This window comes from Hoplias malabaricus, chromosome 3, assembly GCF_029633855.1.
Source record: "Hoplias malabaricus isolate fHopMal1 chromosome 3, fHopMal1.hap1, whole genome shotgun sequence".
NCBI lineage: Eukaryota > Metazoa > Chordata > Actinopteri > Characiformes > Erythrinidae > Hoplias > Hoplias malabaricus.
Window position 1 is genome coordinate 66,951,092 of NC_089802.1, and position 26,443 is coordinate 66,977,534.

Consider the following 26,443-nt stretch of genomic DNA (forward strand, 5'->3'; position numbering starts at 1 on the left):
GTTAACTGACTGTGGAATATTTCTTTTAGCTGCACTTGAGATTTATTAAATGAACAACAGAAAGAGCCCCAGTATCAGATGTTTGAGGACATGCAATGTTTAATAAAAATGCTGCTGAGAAAAGATGAGGGTCTCGCAGCCTTTGACCGTCCTCTGTATCCAATGAGGAAATTGCTCTATTACTGTGTTCCTCATGGTGACATTTACTACAGATCAAATATGGCCCCTGATTTGCTGGCTCCCCTGCAGAGCAAATCCATTTTCTCCCATGATTAATTTCATTGTTGCTGTGGATATTATTATTCCCCTGTTCCGCTCAGTCCACCCTGGCCTGGGTCCTGTTTGTAATTCTGTTTAGGTTCAGCTGTTGTTACCAAGCACGTGCTCTGAGGCCTGCGCTGTAATAAGATTCCGTGCTTTCTCACCTATACTAAGCAGCCATCACAAAGCCCAGCTTATTCTGGAAGCGTAATTTTCAGCCACACAACAGTTCATAGTGGATGATTTCACAATAATTACAGTCAAAATCAGAAATTTACCAAAAGCAGAACTGCTGCAGCCCAAAGCTAAGGTGTAATAATAATTGTCCAGGGCAATTAGGAGCAACTCATTTTCCAAAAATGCTTTTGAGGTCATTTCCCCCAGTTATCCCCGACTGCTGTCTGCACGACAAATGAAATGTGGGTGCGTTTTTACAATACAAGACCTATTCAGCCACGCACCTCCAATTACACCTTAAAATTTCACATGGCTGGCCTCTGACATACATTTTTTTCTGTTCTTTCTCAGTTAAGCCCAGGGGCCTCATTTCTAAAACATCCCAGAGTTTTATTTCTCTGTTTTCATATGAGCGCTTCAATAAACAGGCAAATTAGACACTCACTAATCTGTCCACTGCAGCATCCCAGTTCTGTCCATGTGGTGCTAAAAAAGAAAACGATGAGGCAGGCTTTGTCTTCCACTGCCCTGGCTCTTTAAATGTTTAACCTTGCTTACAGCACTGACAAGCACTAAGGTGGACACTAACTGAGAAAGCAAATCCTAAGCCTAAGGGATGTCTGTCTTCAATGCCAATATCCATGGTAGAGCCACCCTGAATCATGGAACATATAACAGCTTTTGCACATTTAAGGTGGAATGGAAAATGAAGCCGGTGAATAAGAATCCAACTTCAGATTACCCCAAATAGCAAGGATATTTGGCACAAATGTGCCACCTATGCAGTTCTCTTATGAGACATATCTGGCCATGAATGATGCTGTTGACTTCTGGCGAGTCTGGCTACCCTTAACTTGGGCTACAGGTCCACCTTATATGAGACAAAAGTCTATACCTAAGAAAAGACAACAAAATTAGTATGACCATGTTTTCTGACTTAAGCAAACCACAAAAAGATGACTGGGTTGTCTTGTTTCACAGCATAAGGTTTGGTATGCACTCCAGATGGCCAAATCCTAAGTCTGAATTAATGATACTGCACAGTTTTTTTTAAGCTCACATGTCCCTTTGACAGTGGCTGAATTAATTTTGATTTATAATTTTTGGGCCTACAGTGTGCCTGTGTATAATACAGAACATCCATCAACACAAGGATTTACAGTAGCACATGTAGATTGGCTCTATCTACTATCTCTATGCAGGAGAGGAAAACTTGGCACTTTAAGTGTTATTTCTCAGTGAATGACAGGTTAGCCTTCCTACAGGACAAAACAGGGATCCGTTTTACATGCAAGGGGGCTGAGTGTGTGTTGGTGTCTGATCATTACTGTGATATATGTAACATTGTGGACCTTTTCTGCCTCTGAATTGCATCACAGACTCTGGGGCTGGACAGAAGTCATTAACCTTGAACCTGACAGAAGCTATTGTATTTTGCACAAAAAGTAAGTATTACATCAGTTTACATCCCTGACTTTTTGTTAACATTCAGAATGTGCGAAATATATAGCCTGGTTAAAAAGAGTGAGGAAGTAATGTTTTAACTTTAGGACAGTTCTGTCAAAAACAATCATGTCCCTGGCAATAAATGCAAGCTAGGAAGGAAAGACCAGTGTTAATTCATGCACTAATCGATTGGATGATGTACCCTATGTCCACTGTACCAACCGGCCAATCAATCGGTCTATTAGTACACTGTGACATGACCATAACATGTACATAGACATGCAGTTAACAGCCATAAGCTTGTTTAAGAGTTAACACTGGAGCCAACCAAAATGGAGTATATTTGCATGGAGTAATGAATAACATAATTATAGCTCTTAGCGATATATTTTGGTAATAGACTCATAGGCCTACCACCTACTCAAAATACCACTACAGCAAACACTCACATATTCCTTGCCCTGAGAATATAAGTGTAAAAGCAGGTAACACCACTCAACATAAACTTCTCCTGAGTATGTTCATATACGAATCATTCTATTCTACACAATGTCACATTAGGAGCTGCAGACGATTAGTAACACAATTCTCTCACATTTGCAGTGAACCCCATGAGGCAACATTGATGAAGTTTTAGCAAATGGTGCAAAACTGAGGAGATTTACATTGTTTATGTTTTTATTTGTTTAAGAAATTGCACATAAACAGATTGAATGCAATTATAATTAGCAACAGAATTAGTGTAGTAACTCCCACTTTAGTGTTAAATCACTTGTGCCCATTTAAATTCTGTGTGCTTCAGTAAACATTTAGTCTAGCCTCTGACACAGCTCGCACTCTTTATATGGCTGGTATATCATAGTGGACAACACCCCTTCCTCTCCACATGGCTGATTGTGATTTAATTTCCTTCTCAGGCAACCTGACTACTCTACACAATGTTGCATATTGTCTTTTATAAAACAGATTCAAAATAAAATATATAATCAGTAAAAATTCCCTTTTGTCCTTTCTCTTTTTTGAAGTGGCTTAAAAAGAGTGTTGCTGCACTGGCAAATGCTAATAATTATTTTCTTTGATTAGCAAAAATGGAGTGGCTAGTTGGCCAATAGTGAGTATTACAGCCCAAATAAATTAAACTGTGCACTATTAGCACTTACAGCTCAGAAGCAGACACTGTCAAGTGTTGTATGGGCCAGATGTGGGTCAGCTATCATGAGCCATGATTGGCATGTGTAACAGCGTGTGTTGTTAGGGGCTGGCCTGGGCCAAATATTGATTTGTCCCAGATTTGGTCCTCAACATACCTGACGTCTGGTCCATAATATCATGTAATGTGGGCCACATTTGGGCAAAACTTTCATTGCTATCTGGGAGGGGTCAGGTATGTATTTTGGACAGAGAGTTCAGGATGACAGAATCCACTGCAATATATCCAAAAGGTACAGGATGGAGCAGCATCACTCCAGAAATCACAGTCCCCATGGTCCATAGCCCAGTCCTGGAAGGCTTTAGTTTAAACTTTGTATGCCAGATGCCCTACAATATGAGTCTTGACTGAAACATTAAATATATAAATGAGACATAAAATGGGGCTCAAAAATGAATTTAATGAACAGATTTTGGAATTAAAAAACCTCAATTTACAGTTTGGAACACATCATCGATATAAAAAGATATTCTAATAGATGTTCTGTTTTATGCACAATATATTACAACATGTTCTGTTTTTATGTGGGAAGACCATATTGCATTTTGCTTCCAGTTTCCAAACCCATAAATCAGCCTGACTGTAACAGTCTGCCAAAGCCTTTCTCACGGCTGTTTGTTTTACAGTCTGCCTTTCAGTTTTACACGCTAACAAACCTGAACCACCTGAGACCTGGCAGCAGAAGCGGCTTATTTACACCAGGCTGTTCTCTCTGAGCCAGGAGAGTCAAGCCAGCACTTCCTAGAGCCACCATAGAGGAATGATGTCACACTTAGACCATTTTTCAGTAATGTTTGCCATGATCTATTGCCTTAATTAGATCTTTACAGGCCACTGCTTCAAACAGGTGCCTGCCAAACACTGTAAAAAAAGCCATGCAAGTTAACTACTGCACCAATCCGTCTACACACATCCAAAGGAGAATCAGAAAAAAATAGACAGCCCGTTCCCATTATCTTCCAAGTGAACCTCTAAACAATTTACTTCCCCTATAAAAGGTTTGTTATTACTTTGCTTATCACAGAGTGCTCTGGGAGCTAGATCTTATGAAAGCAGATGGAAAATGAAGATATCAATGCTTGCTCCAAATAGAAAGGGCTTGAGCTTATTTTATATGTGCATATTCTCCTGTGTTTTAAAGCAGCAATCCTCTGAAATTGTATTGCTTGTTTCCCAGCACTGAATAATGTCAATATATCATGTCAGAGGTATATGCGCCTGCCAAGAGGAGGAAAAAAAATCACTAAATAAAACATTAAGATCATGCTTTTTTCATCTTTCTTCTCAATTATCAACCCCAAATGCAAAGGAACATTGGCTCTTTGGACAGTGTCATTTCATATTTCATAGGCCTACTCAGTCTTCACATTCAAAGGATTCCAGGAACAAATGGCATTTCAGCTTTGAAATTCAAAAGGTAATGACATTTATAAAGATTCAAGTACCTCCACTAACCCTGTCCAAAGGCTGGAGCTATGGAAAGGAAGTGACTATCTGATGTTTCATGGTGAGGAAATGGCTGCTGTGTTGACTGTGGCCAAGCTGCCAGCAGAAGGAGAGATTATCCAACAGCAATGATTTCTTTGTCAGACAAATTCACCACTGTCAGATCCATGGGTAGCCTAAAGCAAAGAAGGATTGTACGGTTGATGCTGTCTACTGTATGTGCATGGCCCTCTGTTATACTACATCTGTAATAGAAATACCGACACACAGAACAAGAAGGATCAGAAATTCAAGAAGTGAAGAAGTTCAGAAAGTCAAGAAGTATCCATATCTTAGCACTCCCTCTAAATATAGTGCTGCCAACAGCCAGCTATTAAAATTGCTTCCATTTCAACAATAAATGTAGTTTTCCTTGTATATTTTTAAAAACCTGTTTGCATACTATAAGCTCTGCCATAAATAAAACCACACTTGCACCTGAAAATACTATAATTTAAGAACATCTCTCAAGTTATTGAGAATAGTTTGTGGTAACACAGACAAGTTCATTCGTAATTGTATTGATAAGTTTTGATATCTTTCATCACATAACAAACAGATCACCATTTAAACAATACATGTATAAAAACTTTCTGCTCCTCCTAAAGTAAAAGTTGTTCACTACAAATCTATATAGAAAGCACACTTCCAGTGAATTGTTAAGACTAATCTTTGATTTCCGCCAGAATATTTGTGCATGATTCATTTTAACAAACATTTATAGCCATGTTTAAAAGACATTCTAATAGTAGCACCAAATGTCCAAATTTGTCCATGTGAACACGTGAGATCGTATTGAAGGAGAGAGTGAGTTAATTCCTAATTTACACCTTTATTCATTATCTGTAACTGGGTAACATTGGGTGCCACTCCCTCACAGGGTGACACGCATACACACATTCACTCACACCTACACATTTGACACTATCACCAATCCACCTAACAACATGTGTTTTTGGACTGTAGGTGGAAACTGGAGCACCCGGAGGAAACCCATGCACACACAGGGAGAACACACCAAACTCCTCACAGACAGTCACCTGAAGCAGGACTCGAATCCATAACCGCCAGGTCCCTGGAGCTGTGTGACTGCAACACAACCTGCTGCACCACCATGCCACCCCACCTTCATTTTGTAAATTCTTTATTCACAAGTATCCATATTTCCAGTTTTCAAAAATAATGTTTTTTTTTTGCCTCTCACAAATTGATAAGTTAATGCTAAAATAAATAAAGTAAAATACACATTACAATGATTTATACTTTATTTGTCTTGACAATCCTTATGTATTGTGAAAGCCAATTTCTGTCACATTACAAACATTTTAAATTAGAACTTTTTTAAATCAAGTAATTTGCTATCATTATTGAGATACTACATACCACATCAAACACACAGCGTTAAAGATTTGTAATGAATATAAAGTTGATTTGTATCTAATTGATCTAATTTTAGGACATGTGAGGAGTGGGGGGCCCTTTCTGTCAAGAAGATATTGGGCTATGGTATGGCACTTATTCTTCACTTGACAGAATCTTAAGATTATAACTCTGTATTTTAAAATATTGAGAAGCATCTCAAAATAATGACTAGGCATCCTAAAATAATCACAAGTTACTTATTAATGCGGGAAAAACTAGGTGATATCGCTATACTATATTTTCTCATCTGCTTATTTACTTATTGTTAATTTTACCCTGCTGATCGTCTGTCATTTCAACTATTAAAAAAAATCCAGCTAGGATGTCTCGGTCCGTTGGAGCTGCAGTTCCAACGGACGCTGCTCTGAAATTCTCCGTTGAACTGAGACTAAAGTGCAGGATTATAGAACGCATGCGCGTAGCGCGGACATACCATACCATGCAATGAAATGTTTTCTGCTGCTGTTAAAGACATTAGATTTTTTTATTGACAAATAAATGACAATTGAAGTGATTTGGTAGTGTTTCCATAAAGGTTAAAACGTCAAATATCATTAATTCAACTGAACTCCATTAATCTGACTGCTTCTTTAGATACGTTATTTGCGTAAGAACCCATATTCAGTTAACTCGAGGCAAAGTGAAAGAGAGGGAAAATGGCAGCGCTAAAGTTTTGTGCCAATATATCCTGGTTGTTCACGGAATTGCCGGAGTTCACTCAGCGAGCGCAAGCAGCAGCCACAGCCGGCTTCCAGGCGCTGGAGGCGGCGTGGCTCTACGACTCCGACCCGGCAGAGCTCCGAAGAGTCACAGAGCAAAACGGACTGGAAGTGGCTCTTATAAACACTCCACCGGGTAAGAGGAGATATTTGGCTGCTGCTTTTTTTGTGTTTTTAAACAAGACACCGATCTATTTCTTTTCAAGTAAATGGTTTAAATTTTCGCATTTCTTGTCACGAGTTTAACTCTACTGGGTGGTATAATTTGTAGTTTCTAAAGTGAGACTTCTCAACGCAGAGTGTTTAGCGAGGTTGGCGCAAAAACTACAGATCCTATGATGCTTTTCGGGCAGTGGAGTAATGGCGTTCAGGTGCAGCCACGCCCCCCCACGAACCGTACTCGGGTAATCGGTCCACATCTCTCGGTCTTACGGAGCAATATTGTAATAAATATAAATATGCTGAGATTTCTAAGCACATTGGGGACATGGGTGCTATAAGTAAATTTGCGAAACCGCAGCAGAACGGTGGCGTTTATGTGACACGTATATTATCTTCCTGTTAGAGATTAAAATGGAAAACCAATTAACGAAAGGTACACGGTCCAAACACATGACGTTAAAAAGGTCTTTACAGGACAAAAGGACAGTTTAATGTAAACAAACAAATAGCACAAAAGAAACAGACTACAACATTTTATTTTCATTTTTATTTTAACTGTAGATTTATTTTGCCAAAAGACACACTGTGCTAGAGATGTTAAGAATGAACTGTAATTTTTTAAAACTAGAAATGACATCTTCATAAATAATTATTCTTATTTTAAATACTGAATAAAATGATATTAAATAATGCGTATATTAGACTGGAACATACCCAAATATTACTGTTCAATAAATAAAATAAGTGAAAGCTATTCATGATGTGTCTTTTTTCAGACATCAATCTATCACTGATACACACAATTGATAATGATGATATGTACATATATATATATATATATATATATAATGATATATATTATATGCATAACTAGGATCAAATTTCATTGTTTTAGACCAGAAACTATACCTATAATTACAAAGGGTACAGATTACCACAGTTTATCTAGCCTAACTTAAGATCAAGCAAGTTTTGACCTCCCTACCTCCAGTGATGAACTTTTATCTGCCCAATATTGAACATTTCATGAACATAAGGCCTATTATGTATGCTGCTTTATTATTGGATATTTGTTCAGTTGATTAAAAGAAAATGGCAAGATATTTGTGAATATTAAATGCTGTTCATGTACCTTTTCCAGGTGATTTAAAAAATGGTGACTTGGGCCTGGGTGCTGTACCAGGAAGGGAGCAAGACTTCAGGCAGGGTTTGGCTCAGGCCATTCAGTATGCCAAAGTACTAGACTGCAAAAGGTATTGTATTGAATATATATATATATATATGGGCTATTTATATGGATACACCTTAATAAAATGGGAATGGTTGGTGATATTAACTTCCTGATTGTGGCGCATTAGTATATGGGAGGGGGGAAACTTTTCAAGATGGGTGGTGACCATGGCGGCCATTTTGGATCCAACTTTTGGTTTTTCAATAGGACGCGGGTCATGTGACAAATCAAATTTTCACAAGAAAAACAACTGTGTGGTTTTAATGTAACTTTATTCTTTCATGAGTTATTTACAAGTTTCTGACCACTTATAAAATGTGTTCAAAGTGCTGCCCATTGTGTTGGATTGTCAATGCAACCCTCTTCTCCCATTCTTCATACACTGATAGCAACAACGCAGGAGAAATGCTAGCACAGGCTTCCAGTATCCGTAGTTTCAGGTGCTGCACATCCTGATGGTATGGTGTGGTATATGGGATACAAAGATAGTGGGGCCATTCTTCATCAATGGAAACCTCAAGGCCACTGGATATGCGAAATTGCTACATGATGATGTGTTTTCCTCCTCATACACTGAAGCTGGCACGTTCCCTGAGTTTTTCCAGCAAGATGGTGCACCATCACATTATGGGTGTCAGGTCCGAGCATTCCTAGATGAACAGTTTCCTGGAAAGTGGATTGGTCGTCGTGTGCCAGTTGAATGGCCCCCAATGTCTCCTGATCTGACCCCCTTAGACTTTTATCTTTAGGGTCATCTGAAGGCAATTGTCTATGCTGTGAAGATACGAGATGTGCAGCACCTGAAACTACGGATACCCAAGCACACCATTGTTTTTCTTGTGAAATTCCCAATAAATTTGATGTGTCACATGACCCTCTTCCCATTGAAAAAACAAAAGTTGGATCCATGGTCACCACCCATCTTGAAAAGTTTCCCCCCTCCCATATACTAATGTGCCACAAACAGGAAGGTAATATCACCAACCATTCCCATTTTATTAATGTGTATCCATATTAATGACTCACCTTGTACAGTAGTAAAGTGTTGGTTGTTCATCCCTAGGTTTATCGTATCTCAGTTTAATCCACCTATCAGCAGTTCAATACAATTTACTGAAATTTGTTCATTCCGTTTGCACTTGAGCCACTCTGCGTCATAGTGTTAAAACGTGAAAAAAATAAATAAATAAATTATAAATAATGAAAATGCTGTTCACATATTAAAAATGTGACCTACAAACTTTCCTGACAAAATAGAGTGCAGGTCAATAGTGTGGTTAAGAGGGTTAAGATTGTAAAATTATATTTTTGGTACCACTTGCCCCACATCTGCCCCTGAAATAAGTGTTGTGCAAACATGATGCATAATATGATGCTATCTTCATTAAAAAACTCCACCCTTTCAAACCGAACCACTGCATCAGTGTGTAGCAATCATGTTTATAGAGACATAGCATACATTTTTGTAGCTTAAAAAAAAATCTAGAGCTTAAACCAGTTCCCTAACAAAAGTTTCAAGATAATCTACGTCAGCGTTTTGGACAAATAAACTTTTTTTCCTTTTTCTTTTATCTTTGCTGTTGATGTATTTTATTTTATTATGCAGTTGACACATGGATCTTCTAAAAGGGGTGGGTGGGGGTGGAGGGGGACTAGGATCTGAAATAGGCTTGTGGAATCTCTAGAGAAGCATCAGTTTGTAAAACTGAAAACTGAATTGAAATGGTGTTATTTTATTGTTAATGTCCATGAAGCTTAATGCTTGATTAGAACAACACTCTAAACATAAAATATGCTTTATTGAGTTTGTACACACAAAACAAAACATTTTAGGCACTATTTTGGAGATTCAGCAATACTCTGTAAAAGTAATAGTAATAATAATAATAATAATAGTAATAAAACGAAAAAAGAGCCAGAGCTTAAAAATGGTTCGTGTCATGATATTACCCCTAAATTATTTGAAAAAGCTTGAAGTTAATGCAGTAATTACTATCTTAAGCTTTTGTGATAGCCATCTTTCGTTTATTTTTAATTTTATTTTTAATATCCAGGATCCATCTGATGGCAGGGAGAGTACCTGCAGGGAAGCAAAGATCGGCCGCAACTGTGGAAATGGAAGCTATCTTTGTACAAAACCTAAGATACGCTGCAGATGTCCTTGCAAAGGTGAAACAAACCACTAACATGCAACCTTCAGTCATGGACGACTATATGAATTTTTAATAAGTGTGTATATCTCTGTTATAGTTTTATGGCTCCTCCACTTTATAGCTTTTTAATAGCAGTCCCTCATTGTAGCCTATGTTGCAATCAAGAAGGCATATGTGAGACATGTCTTAAAACTAAGACTGCAGCTGAGGTGGGCTGCATTTCTAGCTGGCTACATCACTGAATGCTAACACTTTCTATAGGATCTTTCAAAACAGGCTGAGAAGTGCATCATTTCTGAGAATGCAAAGGATGCAGTTACTCACACGTCTTTGAAAATCCAACAGAAATGTCATTTAAAGCTGAGAGAAGGTTAGATGTGGCAACAGAGTATATGGCTCAGTTATTAAAATGCCTTTAAAAACCTTTGTAAAGAAATATTTTGCAGTGCTGTTTAGAATACTTTTTCTATAGTAAAGTCACATAAAGCCACCTTAACAGTGTTAAAAGGAAACTTCATACACCAGCAAGGTCTCCCTCTGCCTCAGATGCTGCCTTGACTTTCACACACAACCACAGTTAATTTAATTCAGCTCCTTTACATTGCTCTTTCTTTATCACACAATGAAGGCTGTGTTTCACGGTATGTAATTAGTATTGAGAGTAACCTTTTCTGAGAGAAATGATACTGGTCTAAAGTGTAGAGACGGCGTATGTGCGTTCCAGCAGGTGGTGAATTCTTATTTGGTCTAGTGTAAATGGATAATCATGAACGGGTGATGATAGTGGCTATACCTCTACGGTGGTTTAATCTCCACACCACCTGTGCTTTGAAAGAATGTGATTAAAAACAAAAGCAAATGCACAGCTGCTTGAAGCATCAGTTCGCAGCACTCTGAGTAATGCTTATTATGTCTACTGTATATTATTTAGTGTAATTTGCAGAATAGCAAAGGCCTCTGTTGTTTATTTACTTTGCAAGCTCTGGAACGTTTGAACATTAGTTGCTTTATTTTCAGGAGGGGATTCTTGGCTTGATTGAGCCAATAAACACAAGGATAACAGATCCTCAGTATTTTCTGGACTCACCACATCAAGGTAAAACTGAAATTACCATTACTGAAGTTTCGAGCCATATTACTTCCATTTTTGGACCATACACTGTCATATCCAGAGTGTATATGAGCTTTATAGGATGCTTATGTATACGCTGAAAAAAAAATCCCATTTTCCATAGTCACTGCCGTGTTAACTCAGTATATTCACTATTAAAATGTTGGTTTGTTTTTAATAGCGGCTGCAATCCTTCAGAAAGTTGACCGCCCCAACATCAAGCTGCAAATGGTGAGTGTATATGATACTAAGGAACATCTGTAATAACACAGAGCTCTGATAAATAGCTTTTAAACATCTAATTTCTTAGCTGCATTAGCTTCATTTTGCATACTGGATTTTGTACTGTGAATATATATTCCTACATGTATTTGCAGTATGTGTAGTGTTACCAGTGCTTCATTAATAAATTTGAAAGGGTTTGGATAAATTGCGCATCTACAATGAGTGTAGTTCCACAATATTAAGTGAATAATAAGAGCATTAGCATTCTTAAACAGGGTGAACTTCAGTTAAAGTAGCTCTTTTCCACTCCACCTCACTATTGGAATAAAAACTCGCAAGCCGACAGAGCCAGGCAGTGTGTTGTTATTGTTATTGTGGTTGGCACTCATGGCTGTCATGAACATCTGGGCTATGACTTTTTAGTCCAGCGTTCTGTTGGAATTTATTGCAGGTACTTTATCCCAAACCAATCAAATGCTGCACACTGTGACATAAATCCAGCTTCATCATGTTGATATTGGCAGTTCTTTATCAATAAGACCTAGACATGTGAAGCAGAATGCTTATGAAGCAACTGTCTGAAATTCTGAGACACTCAAAGCCTTTACAGCTCTGACAACATAGAGTATGTTCTGACCTGTATGTGAACTGGGTTGAGTGTGAAGAGTGTGGTGAAGGAATCTGAAGAGAAAGAACATCGATGGCAAAACTTTTTGCTCCAGTCTGCATGTAGGGCAAGTTCAGTTGCTTTAGTTTTTTTTTTTTCTTTACATAATTCATAATTTCCCTTGTTCAAAATGCATTTCTTCAGTTTTGCACTGAAGCCATGAAGCTACTGAATTACAATTACTGATACTTGTCCATCTGTTTGCCCCCTTTCACCCTGTTCTTGAATGGTCAGGACCTTTACAGGACCACCACAGAGCTGGTATGATTTATCTGGTGGATCATTCTCAGCGCTGTAGCAAAACTGACATCGTGGAGGTGTGTTTTTATGTGTTGTGCTGGTACGAGTGTGGATCAGACACAGCAGCGTTCCTGGAGTTTGTCCACTCCATCGGAAACTCCTACCTTGTTGGTCTACTCTAAAGAGGTAAAGTCAAAGACAATAACACATCTGTTGCTGCACAGTTTGTGCTGGTTGTCCTCTAGTCCTTCATCAGTGGACAGAGGATGCCACCCACAGGATGTTGTTGGCTGAATATTTTTGGCTGGTGGACTATTCCCTGTCCAACAGTGACAGTGGGGGATTTGAAAACTCTAGCAGCACTGCTATGTCTGATCCACTTGTATGACACACTGTAACGTACCATCACCACGTCAGTGTCACTGCAGCTGCTCTGTGATGGTCCTGTGGTGGCCCTGACCATTGAAGAGCAGGGTGAAATGGGGATAAAAAATTATGAAGAGAAACGGGTGGCCTACAGACTGTGATTGTTGAACTAAAGTGCTCCTGTATGGTCAGTGGAGCTGAACTAAAGTGCTCCTCTGTGGTCAGTGGAGCTGATAAAATGGACAGTAAGTACAGATACAAGGTAGGAGTTCCTAATTAAGTGATCGTTCAGTGCAGTTGCATTAAAACTGTTCAAAATTAACATAGTTTGAGGAAAGTATGATTTTTTTTAAGCATACAAATTGAATAAGCTTTCTGTACTTATTGGATTCATTAACTTAATAGTTCCAGTACTAAGAAACAAATATTAGACAGAAGATGCTGATCAAATAGGATTAAAGGGTAAAAACAACAAAAGTGTGTTGATTCTCACCAAAGTGTAATTTTAATTGTTAAAGTGTTCATTCCCCATGGAAACAGGTCATAACTGTTACCAGCGATCAGAAATGACAGTGTTGTAAGCAGTTAGTGCATTATAGATGGCTTGTGAGTTGGCCCTGCTTGCTTTCTGTGGATAATGAAATCACATTTCAGTGTGTGTTTTCTTTTTGATTTCTCAGCTAAATAAATCATATCTAGGGACTTTGTTCAGTGCCTAGCTGGAGGCAGGCTAAGGGCATTAGGCAGCATTGCAGCTGTTGCGCCTGCATCCAGGCAGGAGAGAAAAGACTTTAATGTGCCTCTGCTGGCCCTCTATTGTCAGCTTTACTCTGTCTAAGGAAACATAAAAGCCGGGGACTGCAGCAAAGTATGATTAAAGGCTCTGAAGGAAAAACAGCAGTTGAGAAGCATGAGAGTTCCTCTAAATCACAATAACTCTGTAGAGGTTGCTCTGTGTGCTCTTGGCAGCGGCCATCTTTTTTCTCTCCCAACACAGGACGTTTACCACTGGCAGATAATGGATGGCAACCTGACCCAGAACATCCAAAAATACTTTCCCCTCATAGGCAAGTTCCACACTCCACACAGAGACTTGAAATTTCAAGTTGGATAATAACGTGGTGGCATCATTTCATGCTTTAAAATGTGTGCACTGTAATCACTGCAATCGAAATATAAATGGAAAGCTCTGTGGGTTAAGTTAGCAGTGCACTGGCAGTCTGACATCTTTGGAGAATCCAATATAGTTATAAGATCAAGTATAAAAAATATTTTGTTAAATATTTTAAACAATTATCTGTTTCCATCTAATAAAGTCAAGTCAAAATTCTGGTTCTGTGACTACTCTAGACCAATATAAGTAGGACTTTCCTCTTCTGAAGAGTTGTAACTGGTAATAACCTCTTCACCTCACAGGTCATGTCCAGGTCGCACAAGTTCCTGACCGCCACGAACCAGACAGTCCAGGAGAGGTCAATTTCCCTTACCTCTTTAACCTCCTGGAAAAACTGGGCTACCAGGGATACGTGGGTTGTGAATACAAACCCACAGGTGAGTGCAAAACAGTCCACCTTTTAAGTAAGAATGCTTTTAAGCATTGTCTGCTATGTATTACACCATGTGTAAGCAGCTAGAGAAGGACAAACACAAAAATGTGTAGGGCTCAGTTAGAAAACAAGCAGAGCAATGGCTTAATTTAAAAAAAAAAAAAAAAAAAACTAAAACAAAAAAAAAATAACCCTGAATTTTAATTCCAGGTCATCGATTTTTTGTTACTATGCAAACCTCTGGAGAAATTGTCCTCCAGGGAATTTTTTTCTTCTTTTAACAAAAGGCATGGGATTCTACAGGCTGTTTGGACAATAACAAAGCATTCACGTTATGAACGTTTATACATGATTGGACAAAACACTGAAGTAGGTATTCATTCAGAGAGAAAGGTCAGAGAGTTCCTTTATTTTTTATACATCCTGGTTTAGATATTGCTCTCTTGTTCACTTTACATGCAAGTGTGCTTGTAGATACGTTAGCTGCATCTCTGAATGACAACCATACATATTCAGAGATACGCATTCATTATCTGTTCATGGTCACGGTGGGTCTGGAGCCTACCTGGAATCACTGGGCGCAAGGCGGGAAGACACCTTGGAGGGGCCAACTATCCTTTGCTGGGTGACACACACACACATTAACTACAAACACATTTGAGTATCTAATCCACCTACCAGCATGTGTTTTTAAACTGTGGGAGGAAACCCACACGAACACAGGGAGAACACGCCAAAGTCCTCACAGACAGTCATCGTGCCGCCCCAGAGACATGCAAACACAGTTAAATCGCTCACAACAACAGAGGGCATTTGTGCAGGCTATGGAATAGGCTCCGTCTTGTATCAACGCAGAAGCATAAATCAGTCTTCATGCCTTTGTCCAGCACTCAGACTTTGACTGTTACCTGAGCTTTTATAAATACATTTCAGATGAACAGAACGTTGTAAACCAGCAATGTAATGGCAAATAAATCTTGATGAATTTTTTTTGCATATTGTAAGTCCTCATTTTAATTAGTAGGGCACTGGACTAAATGAATAGGTTCCAGTAATATTCAGAGGCAGCCTCTTTTATAGAATTTGGGTGGGTGGGTGGGGGGGGGGGATCAAGTACATGACACACGTCCATTTTTATACCTGACTTATGACATCTGGCATGCAGTTTGCATAATGCTAAGTGTTAGCTAAATTAACCTCATAACCTTGGAATAAATTACAAAGACTAAATATTCTCTGGTTTTCTGCAGGTTCCACAGAAGCAGGCCTGGGTTGGCTGAGAAAGTATTGGGAGGTCAAAAAGTAAGAGAAAATGCAGTGTGTCAAGATCAAGATCAAGACTGAACTTACGCTTCCTCCTCCAGTTCTCCATCAGCAACATTTAATCTTGGCGGAAATCTCTTACCACCATTAAAGTGGTGGTGTTTTGCAGGGAAGAAATGGGTCTTTTCAACATGTGTTTGTGTGTGCATGTGTTTTTTTTTTTAGAAATCTGGACCAGCAAAAGCATGCATGTTGTGAGAAATTGGGGCAGTAATTACACACACATTTACTGATCTGCTTGTTTAGATAGAGCCTTTTGTCTGGTGGAGATAAGCCTGGAACTGAACGCTTCATCAAGGAGTCCTGTGACAACAGCGTCATAAATACTAAAAAAAAAATACAAGAGTCTGTATCGGGGGGAAAAGTGCATTGCATATGTCACAACACTGTATTAAAAAGACCTTCAGTAATTAACTTATTGTTTAATGTTACATTTTATACATACAAACAGTTCAGTATATACATAATATACAAGTCTAAGACATTTAAATCGCTGAATATAATATTGCATAATTACACACATCAGTCGCTAAAGATTAGCTTCTTGCATTTTTAAGCGTATGTCCAGTGTCACCCTGTTAAAAAAAAGTCTCAGTCAACAGTACAGATTTGAATCAGAAAAGCCTCAAAATCTCCCAGTTATATTTCGTTTCCTTCAGTAAGGCTGTCGATGAGCCCCAAGGCGATAAAACTCAGTGACTCAGTAATTTTCAAAGATTCTCTTCACAATGGTGATGTAACAATCATTCATCTATCCACATCTTTAGGAAATAAAGGCAAAAAAAAAAAAAAAAAAACATGTAGGCACTTCTGGGTTGAAGATAATGGCAGTGGGGGGAAATTGTAAAAATGCTAAGAAGGTGGAAGAAAAAAACTATTAGCCAACACTGCTACAGCAGCATTAGCAGTGTAATATCACAAATAATCACATTAATGTACAGCAATAATCAACATCATCATCGTCTGCTTAAAGCTTAACACACCACTGCACTCAGTGTCTTTTGTGTGTGTGTGTGCGTCACATACAGCGGACCTGAAAGATTCATTGAATAATTGGCAAGTTAATGTTTCTCTTACAGTTATGATTGAAAGTTACCCTTGGACTCAGTAATAGTACAGGCTTTACTTGACTATAAGAGATGTCAGAACTAGCTAAGGTTATTAGGGCTGCACAGTAAGCACTATCAGCTATTTAAGGTGGATACAGATGTTTTGTTGTGTAGACACAGCTTGTATAATCGCAATACAAAAGCCTGAAACTGAATGAGATCCTCAGGAGCAGCTGCATCTCAGCTGAATATCCCCATGTCCCGTACCAAAATGTTGGCTGTGGGGTATAACACCCTGTGGCATTAGCCTGTGGAGCAGTGCCATGTTCCAACATCCAGTGTAAATCCTTCCCAGAAGAGCAGAAGCTGCTAATGCAGAAATGGGGCTAAACAACACATTAATACTGTTATTGTCTGACGAGCAGGTGTCAACAAACTTGTGGCCATGTTATATACTGTGTACTACCGGTATTAATATATAACATGATACATGTGTTCAGATAAGCTAACAAATATGCTAAATATAAAGTAATGTTGGTCAGTCTAGTATAGGGCAGTAATTTCAAAGATTCAGTAATGTGTTTTAATAAACCTTACGTTACATTATAACTACAATTTAGAGCAAGATGTGGAACTTTATCCATATTGTGCAGCCCCTAAAACAAGCAATGTAAAAAATAAAATGTAAGCAGAGTATGGCTTTGGCAACCAGCATGGTGACTTCGGCCTGTACTGCTGGCCAGTGGAGCTCTCAGACCTATATATAAAAAAAAAAAACAGCTTCATTTCATGGGACCAATTTTCATAAATGGAAAAGCGCTGAGGCCAAGGCAGTAAGCACTTCACACGTAAACACCATTCAATTCGAGTTGCTTCACTGTGAGGTAGTTTTCCTCTCAGTCTGGCCAAACAGGATCCATTCAGAGGTCAAACAGCCACTTAAACCCATGACCTAATATTTTTCAGCCAACACTAACAAAGCTAAGCATTGGGGTTGGTGTGCTGTACCTTTGTGTGATTGCTGAGTATCTACACAATGTCCTCTTCTATGCACACTGGTACATTTATTTGGTTTGTCAGTTCATTTTCTAGGATTTTTATAGAGCAATGGCAACAAAATTTTTCAAAAGAAAAAAAAATCAGGTAATTTTGTGTTCTTTTGTATGAGTATTTTGTAAGTGTATTTGTGTCAAGGTTTTAAGACCAGATATTTTCAATCTACAGCACACAGCTGAGATTTGTCCTTCATAATCGGGCAGGCTTGTGTGTACATTCCAGGTGCTTTTCAAAGATTAGTGTCTGTCTTTCCTCTTTCAACTCCATCTGTGGGGAGCTACAGGAGACCTGTCCAGAGGTTGTAGCAGGCTGTGTTGATCACAGACTCCAGGTGATGGTACATGGAGACCAGCTGGGGTGGGGGGCTGTTGCCAGGCTGGGGTTGTGATGGCAACGGCTCCCTGAAAACAACCTTGAGACTCTGGAGAGAAAGCAGGAGACGGAGGGTAAAGGAGTGATCAGTGTGCGATTTCATGCAGCAGTTAGCGTCCTGTTGCTTTCACATATGGAAATGAATGTTATCGGCCAGATTCAGGCAGGGATAAGAATTTGGAAAATACAATGGCTTACCGTTTTCCCTGCCTGGGTATCCAGGAAGACCAGCACAAAACAATCTGTGAACTTTTGGTTTAGGACAGCCTGGAGGGGAGAGAGAGGGGAGAAGAGACAAAAAAATGTTAACGATATTCATAAAGAGCTGAATTTAAATTCCCTTATTCTTCTGCTCATTTTTTCATGTTAAAATTAACCCCCCAGTGAGCATGATACATTTAATGTCAGCTAGCATTAAGGCGTTAAAAAGGCACAGATGCAAACAGAGGGGAGGTCTGTTTTTGGACGTATGAAAGGAAAAAAAATTACAGAGAATGTGGCGCAAACTGCTTTCACAACATCAGCACAAAAATCTCTAAAACGGCAAGTTCTTTTGATGTGAAGTTTCTCAATTACAGAATTTAGCTGGAAGTAACCTCCAGACCCTTTGGAGGAGATGACAATTACTCCCCATAAAATTCACCTAATCCCCTGTGAGAGTTTAACATTTTAACACCACGTAGACCTTCGCTGCAAACCACAAAGGTCTAAAAATGTTGAACGGATTATCACACGCACCCCCACTTCTTTTTTCCCTTCCTTTTTACCTCAAGTAAGTGCCCAAAGTATGTGTAATAATGCAACTCCAAGCCAAGTTTAATTCTTCAAGGTGACTCAAGGCAGCTGCTGAGTGGATTTATGTAAAAATGGTATATAGCAGGGTTTAAAAAAAAAAAAAAAAAATTCAAAAGCGCTCCTCAAAAGGAATTAGGGGGTGTAATTAAAGTGCACTGCTGCCCTGGTGTTTCTGTCAAATGTTTAAATGTAAATGGAATTCATCATGTTGAGCGGGAACATGACACTGCTGCCAGGTGGCGTGGGCTGCAGGAGGCGGAGGTTAATATTTCTGTGTATTGAGCACCTGAATAGGTGCAAGACTGAAGTCGTTTAAAGGAGGTTAAATAAAACCTACATTTAATGACAAAGCTCTTACCAGTAGGGCTGGGCTATCAATTGGAATCGACATTCAGAACTTCTAATAGACATAATGGTGTCTGTATCGATTATATTGGTTATTTTTATTCTGTTATGTCCCCACTGTGTGTTCATGTACTGTCCCTTTAAAACCACGCTACCAAGCTGTAGTCACGTGATTCTGCCCCTGTCTGCCACATGGAAGCAACCTGAACGCAGAGGCCGACCGAGAGACTCGAGCAGCTCGTACCAAAGAAAAACACAGCGTCTATGGTTTGGACGTGGTGTGTTTTAACTATAATATAGACGACACTGAACAAAAAGAAGTCAAATGTAAACGCTGATAATAAAGATTCTCAGGGACAAAAGCACATTCACACACCAAATATAAACAGTGCTCAGAAAACAAGTGAGGAACGAGCTCACAGTAACATTAGAAAAAATATCCCAGCTTTAATACTGGAGCGTATTTACAGCATAAGCCTCGTCACTGAAGTGTGAGGGTCAAAAATACAAAAACAAAATAATTGTTCATTAATCGTAATCATGGTCAAATGTAATCGTGATATTGATTTGTTCTCATATCGCCCATCACTACTTACCAGGTACTGAATTCCGCTATCGTCCACAAAGTGCCTGCAGCTTTGAGGGAAACGTGAGAGCAGCACTTTGATCAGACTCTGGTACCAGGCAGGACTCATGGTCAGGAAACAGTCCTGTGAATCCACATATAAACAGATTTAATTGAGCAAATTTCTCATTTGTCACTGTACAACCAACAATGAAACGTGTCTCTTGCATGTAACCTATCCATGGCATTGAACATATAACCAGAGCAGTGGGAGTGTGTTGGGGTTTAGTTGCCTTGCTCAAGGCCACCTCAGCCTTGCACTGAGGGAGGAGGACAACATGGTTCTTTCAATCACCCCACTTCCAATTTTCCTGCTGGCTGTGGAAATTGAACCAGCAAATGTCCAGTGCCCTTCACCAATGCCATGTTGCTGGTGTTAGTGCCAGATTCTTGAATGGTTCTATGCTTTTCCACAGTAATAAAACTGTTCTCTGCAAGCAAGGTTAGTGTTTTCGTGGCCCAATAATATTTCTGGTTATGTACTTCTGAAAATGTGATGCAAGCAGCTAAGGGTTTACCTGCGTTTCCATCATTTACTAATAACTAAAAGCATGACAACCACAAGAATAGTCATCAATGTTCTGTACAAGAAACAAATTAATTACCTCCGTTATGGTTCTCAAGAGAAATTTGTCTTATCCTGTGTTCCAAATTATATTTGGAATTGCCTATATCCAGATTTGCAATCGTTAGCTCTCAAGCCAGTGGAAATGCGGTTTACTAGTTCACGGAAACCAGCACCAGCTCATTGTTAGTGGGGAAAGTGGAACGAAAAATCCACATTTGCAAACAGACTTTTCAGTAGTTAATTACAAAGGTATACAAATGTGTTGAGTGTCTTGCCCAGGGACTGTTACTGGAATGCACCATTGTCAGTTTATTAGGTACCTGGTATATTATATTGGAGACATGTATCATATATTAATTACTTATTTTACCAAATTTGATCTTGACTTGCTTGACAGATTCTAGTGACATAGATTTATCACATGACAAACACAGCATTGCTGCTGTTGAGTTCAGTAGATGCATTAAATAGTTTTTTTTATGCTGAAATAACTTTATTAACTTTCTCCCTGAAACATTTATTCCGCAAATTAAGAGATACTTTTTAAAATATTTAAATACTACACTGAAATATTATAAGGTAAAAAGACACTTTACTCTAACCAGTGCATACCACTCTACACATTTGTTTTATCCGCTTTCCACAAAAACAAGGAAAAACTAGCATTTTAACTTTTTTCTTATAATTATCCCCACTGTTAGAGATGTACCGATACTCCAGCCCTGCATGAAATTTCAGACATGTTTAGAAAGACCTAGAGAACATGCATCTGTTCATCTTGGCCTTGAGGACAAGATATACATGTACAAAATGTGGCATATAAATAAAGTTCTACAGTTCAAATATTGCATATTACGTCTTTTAAATGAAGTCACTCTACTGAGCACTTGTGGAACATTCCTAAGAGGAATGAGAAAAACAACAACAACAAAAACCCCCTCTGAAATCGAATGAGATATTTTAGCAAGAAAACAGAAGCATCAAGCATTTCAGCACATTTTACCCATGACCTAAATTTGATTCCATTTAAAAGAAATCTAATTTGCAGCGAGTTCCCCCTGATCCGCTATCACATGTGCGCAGAAACACCTCCGGAGGCTACATCCATCCTTCCATTGTGAACCCGCCGACATTTGACAGCCACGTATATCATCCAAATGAACAGATTAGCATTAGCGCTCCCACTGCAGAGCGGCATATCTTGTTGAGACTGACTTGGAGCTTAAATCTGCAAAGGGGAAAAAAGAGTAGCACCAACACTTGCTCGGCAAAGGTGACAGTAGGAGGGTAGTGAAGGCTACGTTCACATGACAGGGTTACAGTGGCATAAATCCAATAATTTACTTCAAATCAGATCACCCAATATGACATATACTTCTAGATCAGATCCATACCCCTTATGTGGCCATACAGGGGTAATTTGAAGAAACAGACCAAAATTCATCTACTGTTATTCATTACACTAATACTGTATATGTGCAAACAATGACTACTACATTACTCTTGACTGTTTTGCTCTTTCATTAGGCAAATTTCACACTTGGTACCTGGAACCGGGTATTTTAACAGTACCTGCTCCCTTGTGATTCCAAGCGAGCCAAGTTGGAATTCAAATGTGATGTGTAAACTTTGCAGTGGCCAGGGTGAATCTAGACATTTGTAAAATGTCCAATCTACAGCAGTGATCACATTTGTTTTTACACATCTCACAATGCTACAAAAATTAAGGTGTGTATTTTGAAGAGATGCAAACCTTCCTTGGATGGCTGGCTGATCAAAGAATTCCCCCTCCACCCAGGAAAAAATGATAATATATTAAGACTGTCTCAAAAGACATGTTTTTGATGTTCATGATTAAAGTGTAATCTAAAATGTAAAACATAAATTGAACAAAGTTGAAATGCCACTTCAGTTCAATGTCGGTATTTTGAGGCCATCTTAGTATCTTAGTGTCATAACAATCTCATATCAAGAAGTGCCTATCTGTTTGAATGTGTAGTGACCTATAAATGCATTACTAAAGCCACAAGAATGCTTTAATAACAGGTGAAATTTATCTTTAACAAGATAAATAACAAATGTCTTTTTGGACAGATTCCTTTCCATTTAACATTTGGCCCTAAGCAAAAATAATAAAATAATATTTCTGTCATTTTTTGACAGCTTATTATCATTGGAACCTGTTATTTTTTGTATATACCAAACTTCAGAACTGAAGCCCTGTAATAACGTGACGTATTTACACCAGAAAACCCATGATCATAACAGAAACTGATGAGCTTACCTTTTAACTGTGTTTTTTTTTAAGGTTACTAAAAGCAAGCACCACATTTTATCAACCAGAAGTAATATAGACTTGATAAACGATCAGAGCCTCGCTGGGATCCAGACATTATGTAAAAATACTTAGCTATATTTCATATTTTATAAGGTCTGGCTGATAAAACGTGCTGTATGTGATAGCTATAATTCAGTCTCCCCTGTTCCGGCTTTAATGATCCAGAGAGTTGGCTTGTTTTCTTCTAAAGTTAATGTTAAACAGAAAAAGATGTAGCAAACTTGATTAACTCGTCAGAAAGCCAGTAACAGCCAGGTGTGTCCGTGTATTTGTGTTGTTATAGGGACAAGAAGTGACGAATTTCATGATAAATTACCTTAACAACTTTCAACACATTTCTGTTCGAGGCTCCGGTAAAACACTATGATGTTGACAACAACGGCATCATATGTCATCGAAGTGCACACTTCAAGAATGGGATTAGGGCTTATTGTAAGAAGTGAGATGGAGGAAGAATGGACAGTAAAATCCTGGACTGATTTGGAGATTTAGAAAATGCATTTTTTAGGCCCAGAAAAGAGGACACTTGGTCACCCTAGCATAAAACCTTATAGATAAGTCTGTCCACTCGGCCGTCTTGACCCCATCAGATAATTATTTTCAGTGATACAAACCATGATTGTATCTTTGACTGAAAGTCACATTAACGTTACTGTTTTAAATCACTCGTAAAATAAGCCAAATTGTATGTGGCATATACTTGTTAGTTAGCCACCTACGCTAGTACAGCACTAGATAGAGATCTAGCTATAGGGCAAATGTTCTAAGGATGAAGAGGCGCAAAAGTGTGTGTGTGTGAGGGCACACTGTAGCCCCCTTACCGTTATACTGCACTGCTGAAGAAGAAAGCCTACAGCTGTAAGCTGTTTAATGATCAGACCACAAAGCTGTTACATGATGGGCAGGAGTCGTCAGGTTATGGTGAATATTAACATAAAGCTGAACAAAAATGTTCAGAAAATATGCAATTCAAAGGGAAAAACAGGGCTAGCCTACAGCATGAACACAACTGTTTGAAAATGTGTACAGTTTAAATAAAAACTTTTTTCTGTTTTTGTTTAAGGTTTGTAAAATTGATTACAGAATAGAGTGCAAAAAGTTACAGACCACTCTTTATTAATTTAACAGTCGAAATAACTATTAGGTGAAAGTTATTCAATGTTATTCATCAGGACAATTTCAGAATATTTACATAAAACATAAAACATAAAACAAAAGCATTGCGTCATTTAGTGTGTGTATCATTTGCTTTTATTACAGTTATATAACAGCCTCAGATGACTTGGTATTAGGTTTTCAATGGAAACCCTAAGAGGATACTTTTTTCATACCTCCAAAAGGGCCATTACGTTTTTTTTTTTGTTGTTGTTGTTTTTTTTTTTTGAAACTATCCTACATCACTTTCAGAGTCAGAGATTGAGTTTTCTCCTCGCAGTGAAAGACAAACGTGTCAGTTTTTCAAATCTAAGGCAACAGTGGAAGCTTGGTTTTCTCCACTCTTTCAAAGATTAAATCTATATGTTTTGTTTATCTGTTGATGAAGGTTTTGTTGCTTTACTAGGTCTTGTACATCTTGTAAACTTTTTTTTTACCCATAGCATGTGTTCAGACTTGTAGTTTGGTTCCCCCTGGTCCCAACCAAACATGAAAATGATACATTATTATATTTTAGTACTAGTTTGGTTTGTGTCCACACTGGTACATTTACAAGAAGTGGTAAAAAAGATAAAGGAGTCAAAATAGCACCAGAAATTCTTCCATTTCATGAACCAAAGAAGGTCTGTTATAAAGAGAACACCTTTGGAGGTTTGTCCTTGGCTCATTGTTTTTAACACACTCTGTTCCATTGCTGCATAATTATTGCAATTTTTTAAGACATCACGTCCAGTGTTTTGTTTGTTTAAAACAAACTGCACCAACTTGCTCTCGGTGTGCACCAAACAAGTTCGAAGAGAGTGTATACACTTAACCTAACGAACCACACTTACCGAGCAATCACACCATGGTTCCTTTTAATGGAATCAAAGCTGACAGGTCTGAACACACCCTAAATGTTAATCCTTATCTACTAAAAAAAATCTTATACATGCAATTTAGTTTTTTTTATTTTATTTTATTTACTTTATTTTTTTTAACATAATTATTTGGCAATACCTGCTGCTGTATGTTGTGCCCTGACAACATACAACCAGTTTGTGTGCACATGTATTTATGTGTTTGTGTGTGTGTGTGTATAGTGGGGTTTTCTAAATCTAGCAGGTGAACCTGATCATTATTCCCCTATCACAGATGCACTCACTCTTCATGCCATACAGAAGGGTCTCTCCACACTGTGAAATCCTTGCACTCATTCTGCATGATGGACAGCATCTCAAACCTTGCTCTGCTCCTCGTGGCACAGCTACAGCATGCTAACATGGACACACACACCCACACCCACACACTACTCCAACAAACCTCACTGCAGTTCAAATGCATTCAAGCCATTATAAGGTTCTTGAAAATAAATTAACAAAATGCTCATGCTCATGCTCAAGTTCCGAAAAATATTAATTAAATAATATTGTAATAGTATCGTAATAATTAGCCTGAATTCTAAAGGGATAAATATCTGACTAACATTTATATTTAAATGTATTAATTAATTAATGCACAAACAAACAACATAATCTAAGGAATGGCACTCACAGTGCATTTCATCTGATACTTATACTGCCAACAACAATTCTATTTGTGCTACCACAGATGTTACCCCCAGATTTGAGGAACTCAGGATCGTGGAAACTAGGAACTCCTTGATAAGATTTAATACCAGACACTTTCTAAGACTGCTTTCAAAAAAATCCAGATGCACGTGGATCAATAAACTCTCTGCTGTCTGGTAATTAATACCCATTATTTAGTTCTGTAGCCAGCTCCTGTTCTCCATGACTATTGTATTCTTGCAGATAAAAGAGGCACTACATTAATAAAAGCTGGTGCTTTGTGTTTTTAGCTGTTGTTGGGCACAGTTTTCATTCACATCATTGTCTAACATGTTCTCTTTGTTGTGCTCTCCCTCTCTCACAAACACACACGGCATTCCTACCTCACTTTCACACAATCAAAGTCTATGATTAAGTGAACCAGTCCAATGAAATGTTAAGAACACCAAACCTTAAAATTCATTTATTCATTATCAAACCTCAAAATGTATTTCCGGGCGGCACGGTGGCGCAGCAGGTAGTGTCGCAGTCACACAGCTCCAGGGGCCTGGAGGTTGTGGGTTCGATTCCCGCTCCGGGTGACTGTCTGTGAGGAGTTGGTGTGTTCTCCCCGTGTCCGCGTGGGTTTCCTCCGGGTGCTCCGGTTTCCTCCCACAGTCCAAAAACACACGTTGCAGGTGGATTGGCGACTCGAAAGTGTCCGTAGGTGTGAATGTGTCTGTGTTGCCCTGTGAGGGACTGGCGTCCCCTCCAGGGTGCATTCCCGCCTTGCGCCCAATGATTCCAGGTAGGCTCTGGACCCCCCGCCGCCCCTAAACTGGATAAGCGGTTACAGATAATGGATG

The 26,443-nt window shown here is 38.7% G+C and overlaps 2 protein-coding genes across 2 annotated transcripts in view; one reads left to right on the forward strand and one right to left on the reverse strand.

Moving 5' to 3' along the window:
- The first annotated feature begins 6,430 nt into the window (after positions 1-6,430).
- hyi (hydroxypyruvate isomerase) lies at positions 6,431-16,542 on the forward strand. Its single transcript, XM_066662887.1, has 8 exons — positions 6,431-6,856; positions 8,024-8,135; positions 10,168-10,282; positions 11,284-11,362; positions 11,559-11,608; positions 13,873-13,935; positions 14,285-14,426; positions 15,673-16,542. The coding sequence occupies exons 1-8, from the start codon at positions 6,658-6,660 to the stop codon at positions 15,726-15,728; spliced, it is 816 nt and encodes a 271-aa protein (XP_066518984.1). The 5' UTR covers positions 6,431-6,657; the 3' UTR covers positions 15,729-16,542.
- Positions 16,506-26,443, reverse strand: part of szt2 (SZT2 subunit of KICSTOR complex) — a 139,745-nt gene continuing 129,807 nt past the window's right edge. Inside the window, exons 71-73 of the mRNA XM_066662886.1 lie at positions 19,959-20,072; positions 18,421-18,489; positions 16,506-18,271 (exon numbers count right to left, since the gene is read on the reverse strand). Of these exons, the coding sequence (XP_066518983.1) occupies positions 18,128-18,271; positions 18,421-18,489; positions 19,959-20,072 (327 nt within the window). The 3' untranslated portion in view covers positions 16,506-18,127. The remainder of the gene's footprint in view (positions 18,272-18,420; positions 18,490-19,958; positions 20,073-26,443) is intronic.

Bases quoted from the DNA above. Each gene is read 5' to 3' on its own strand.
- hyi (XM_066662887.1), top strand. From the start codon at position 6,658: ATGGCAGCGCTAAAGTTTTGTGCCAATATATCCTGGTTGTTCACGGAA. The intron at 11,609-13,872 runs GTGAGTGTATAT...CTCCCAACACAG, and splicing joins CCAACATCAAGCTGCAAATG to GACGTTTACCACTGGCAGAT. The intron at 14,427-15,672 runs GTGAGTGCAAAA...GGTTTTCTGCAG, and splicing joins TTGTGAATACAAACCCACAG to GTTCCACAGAAGCAGGCCTG.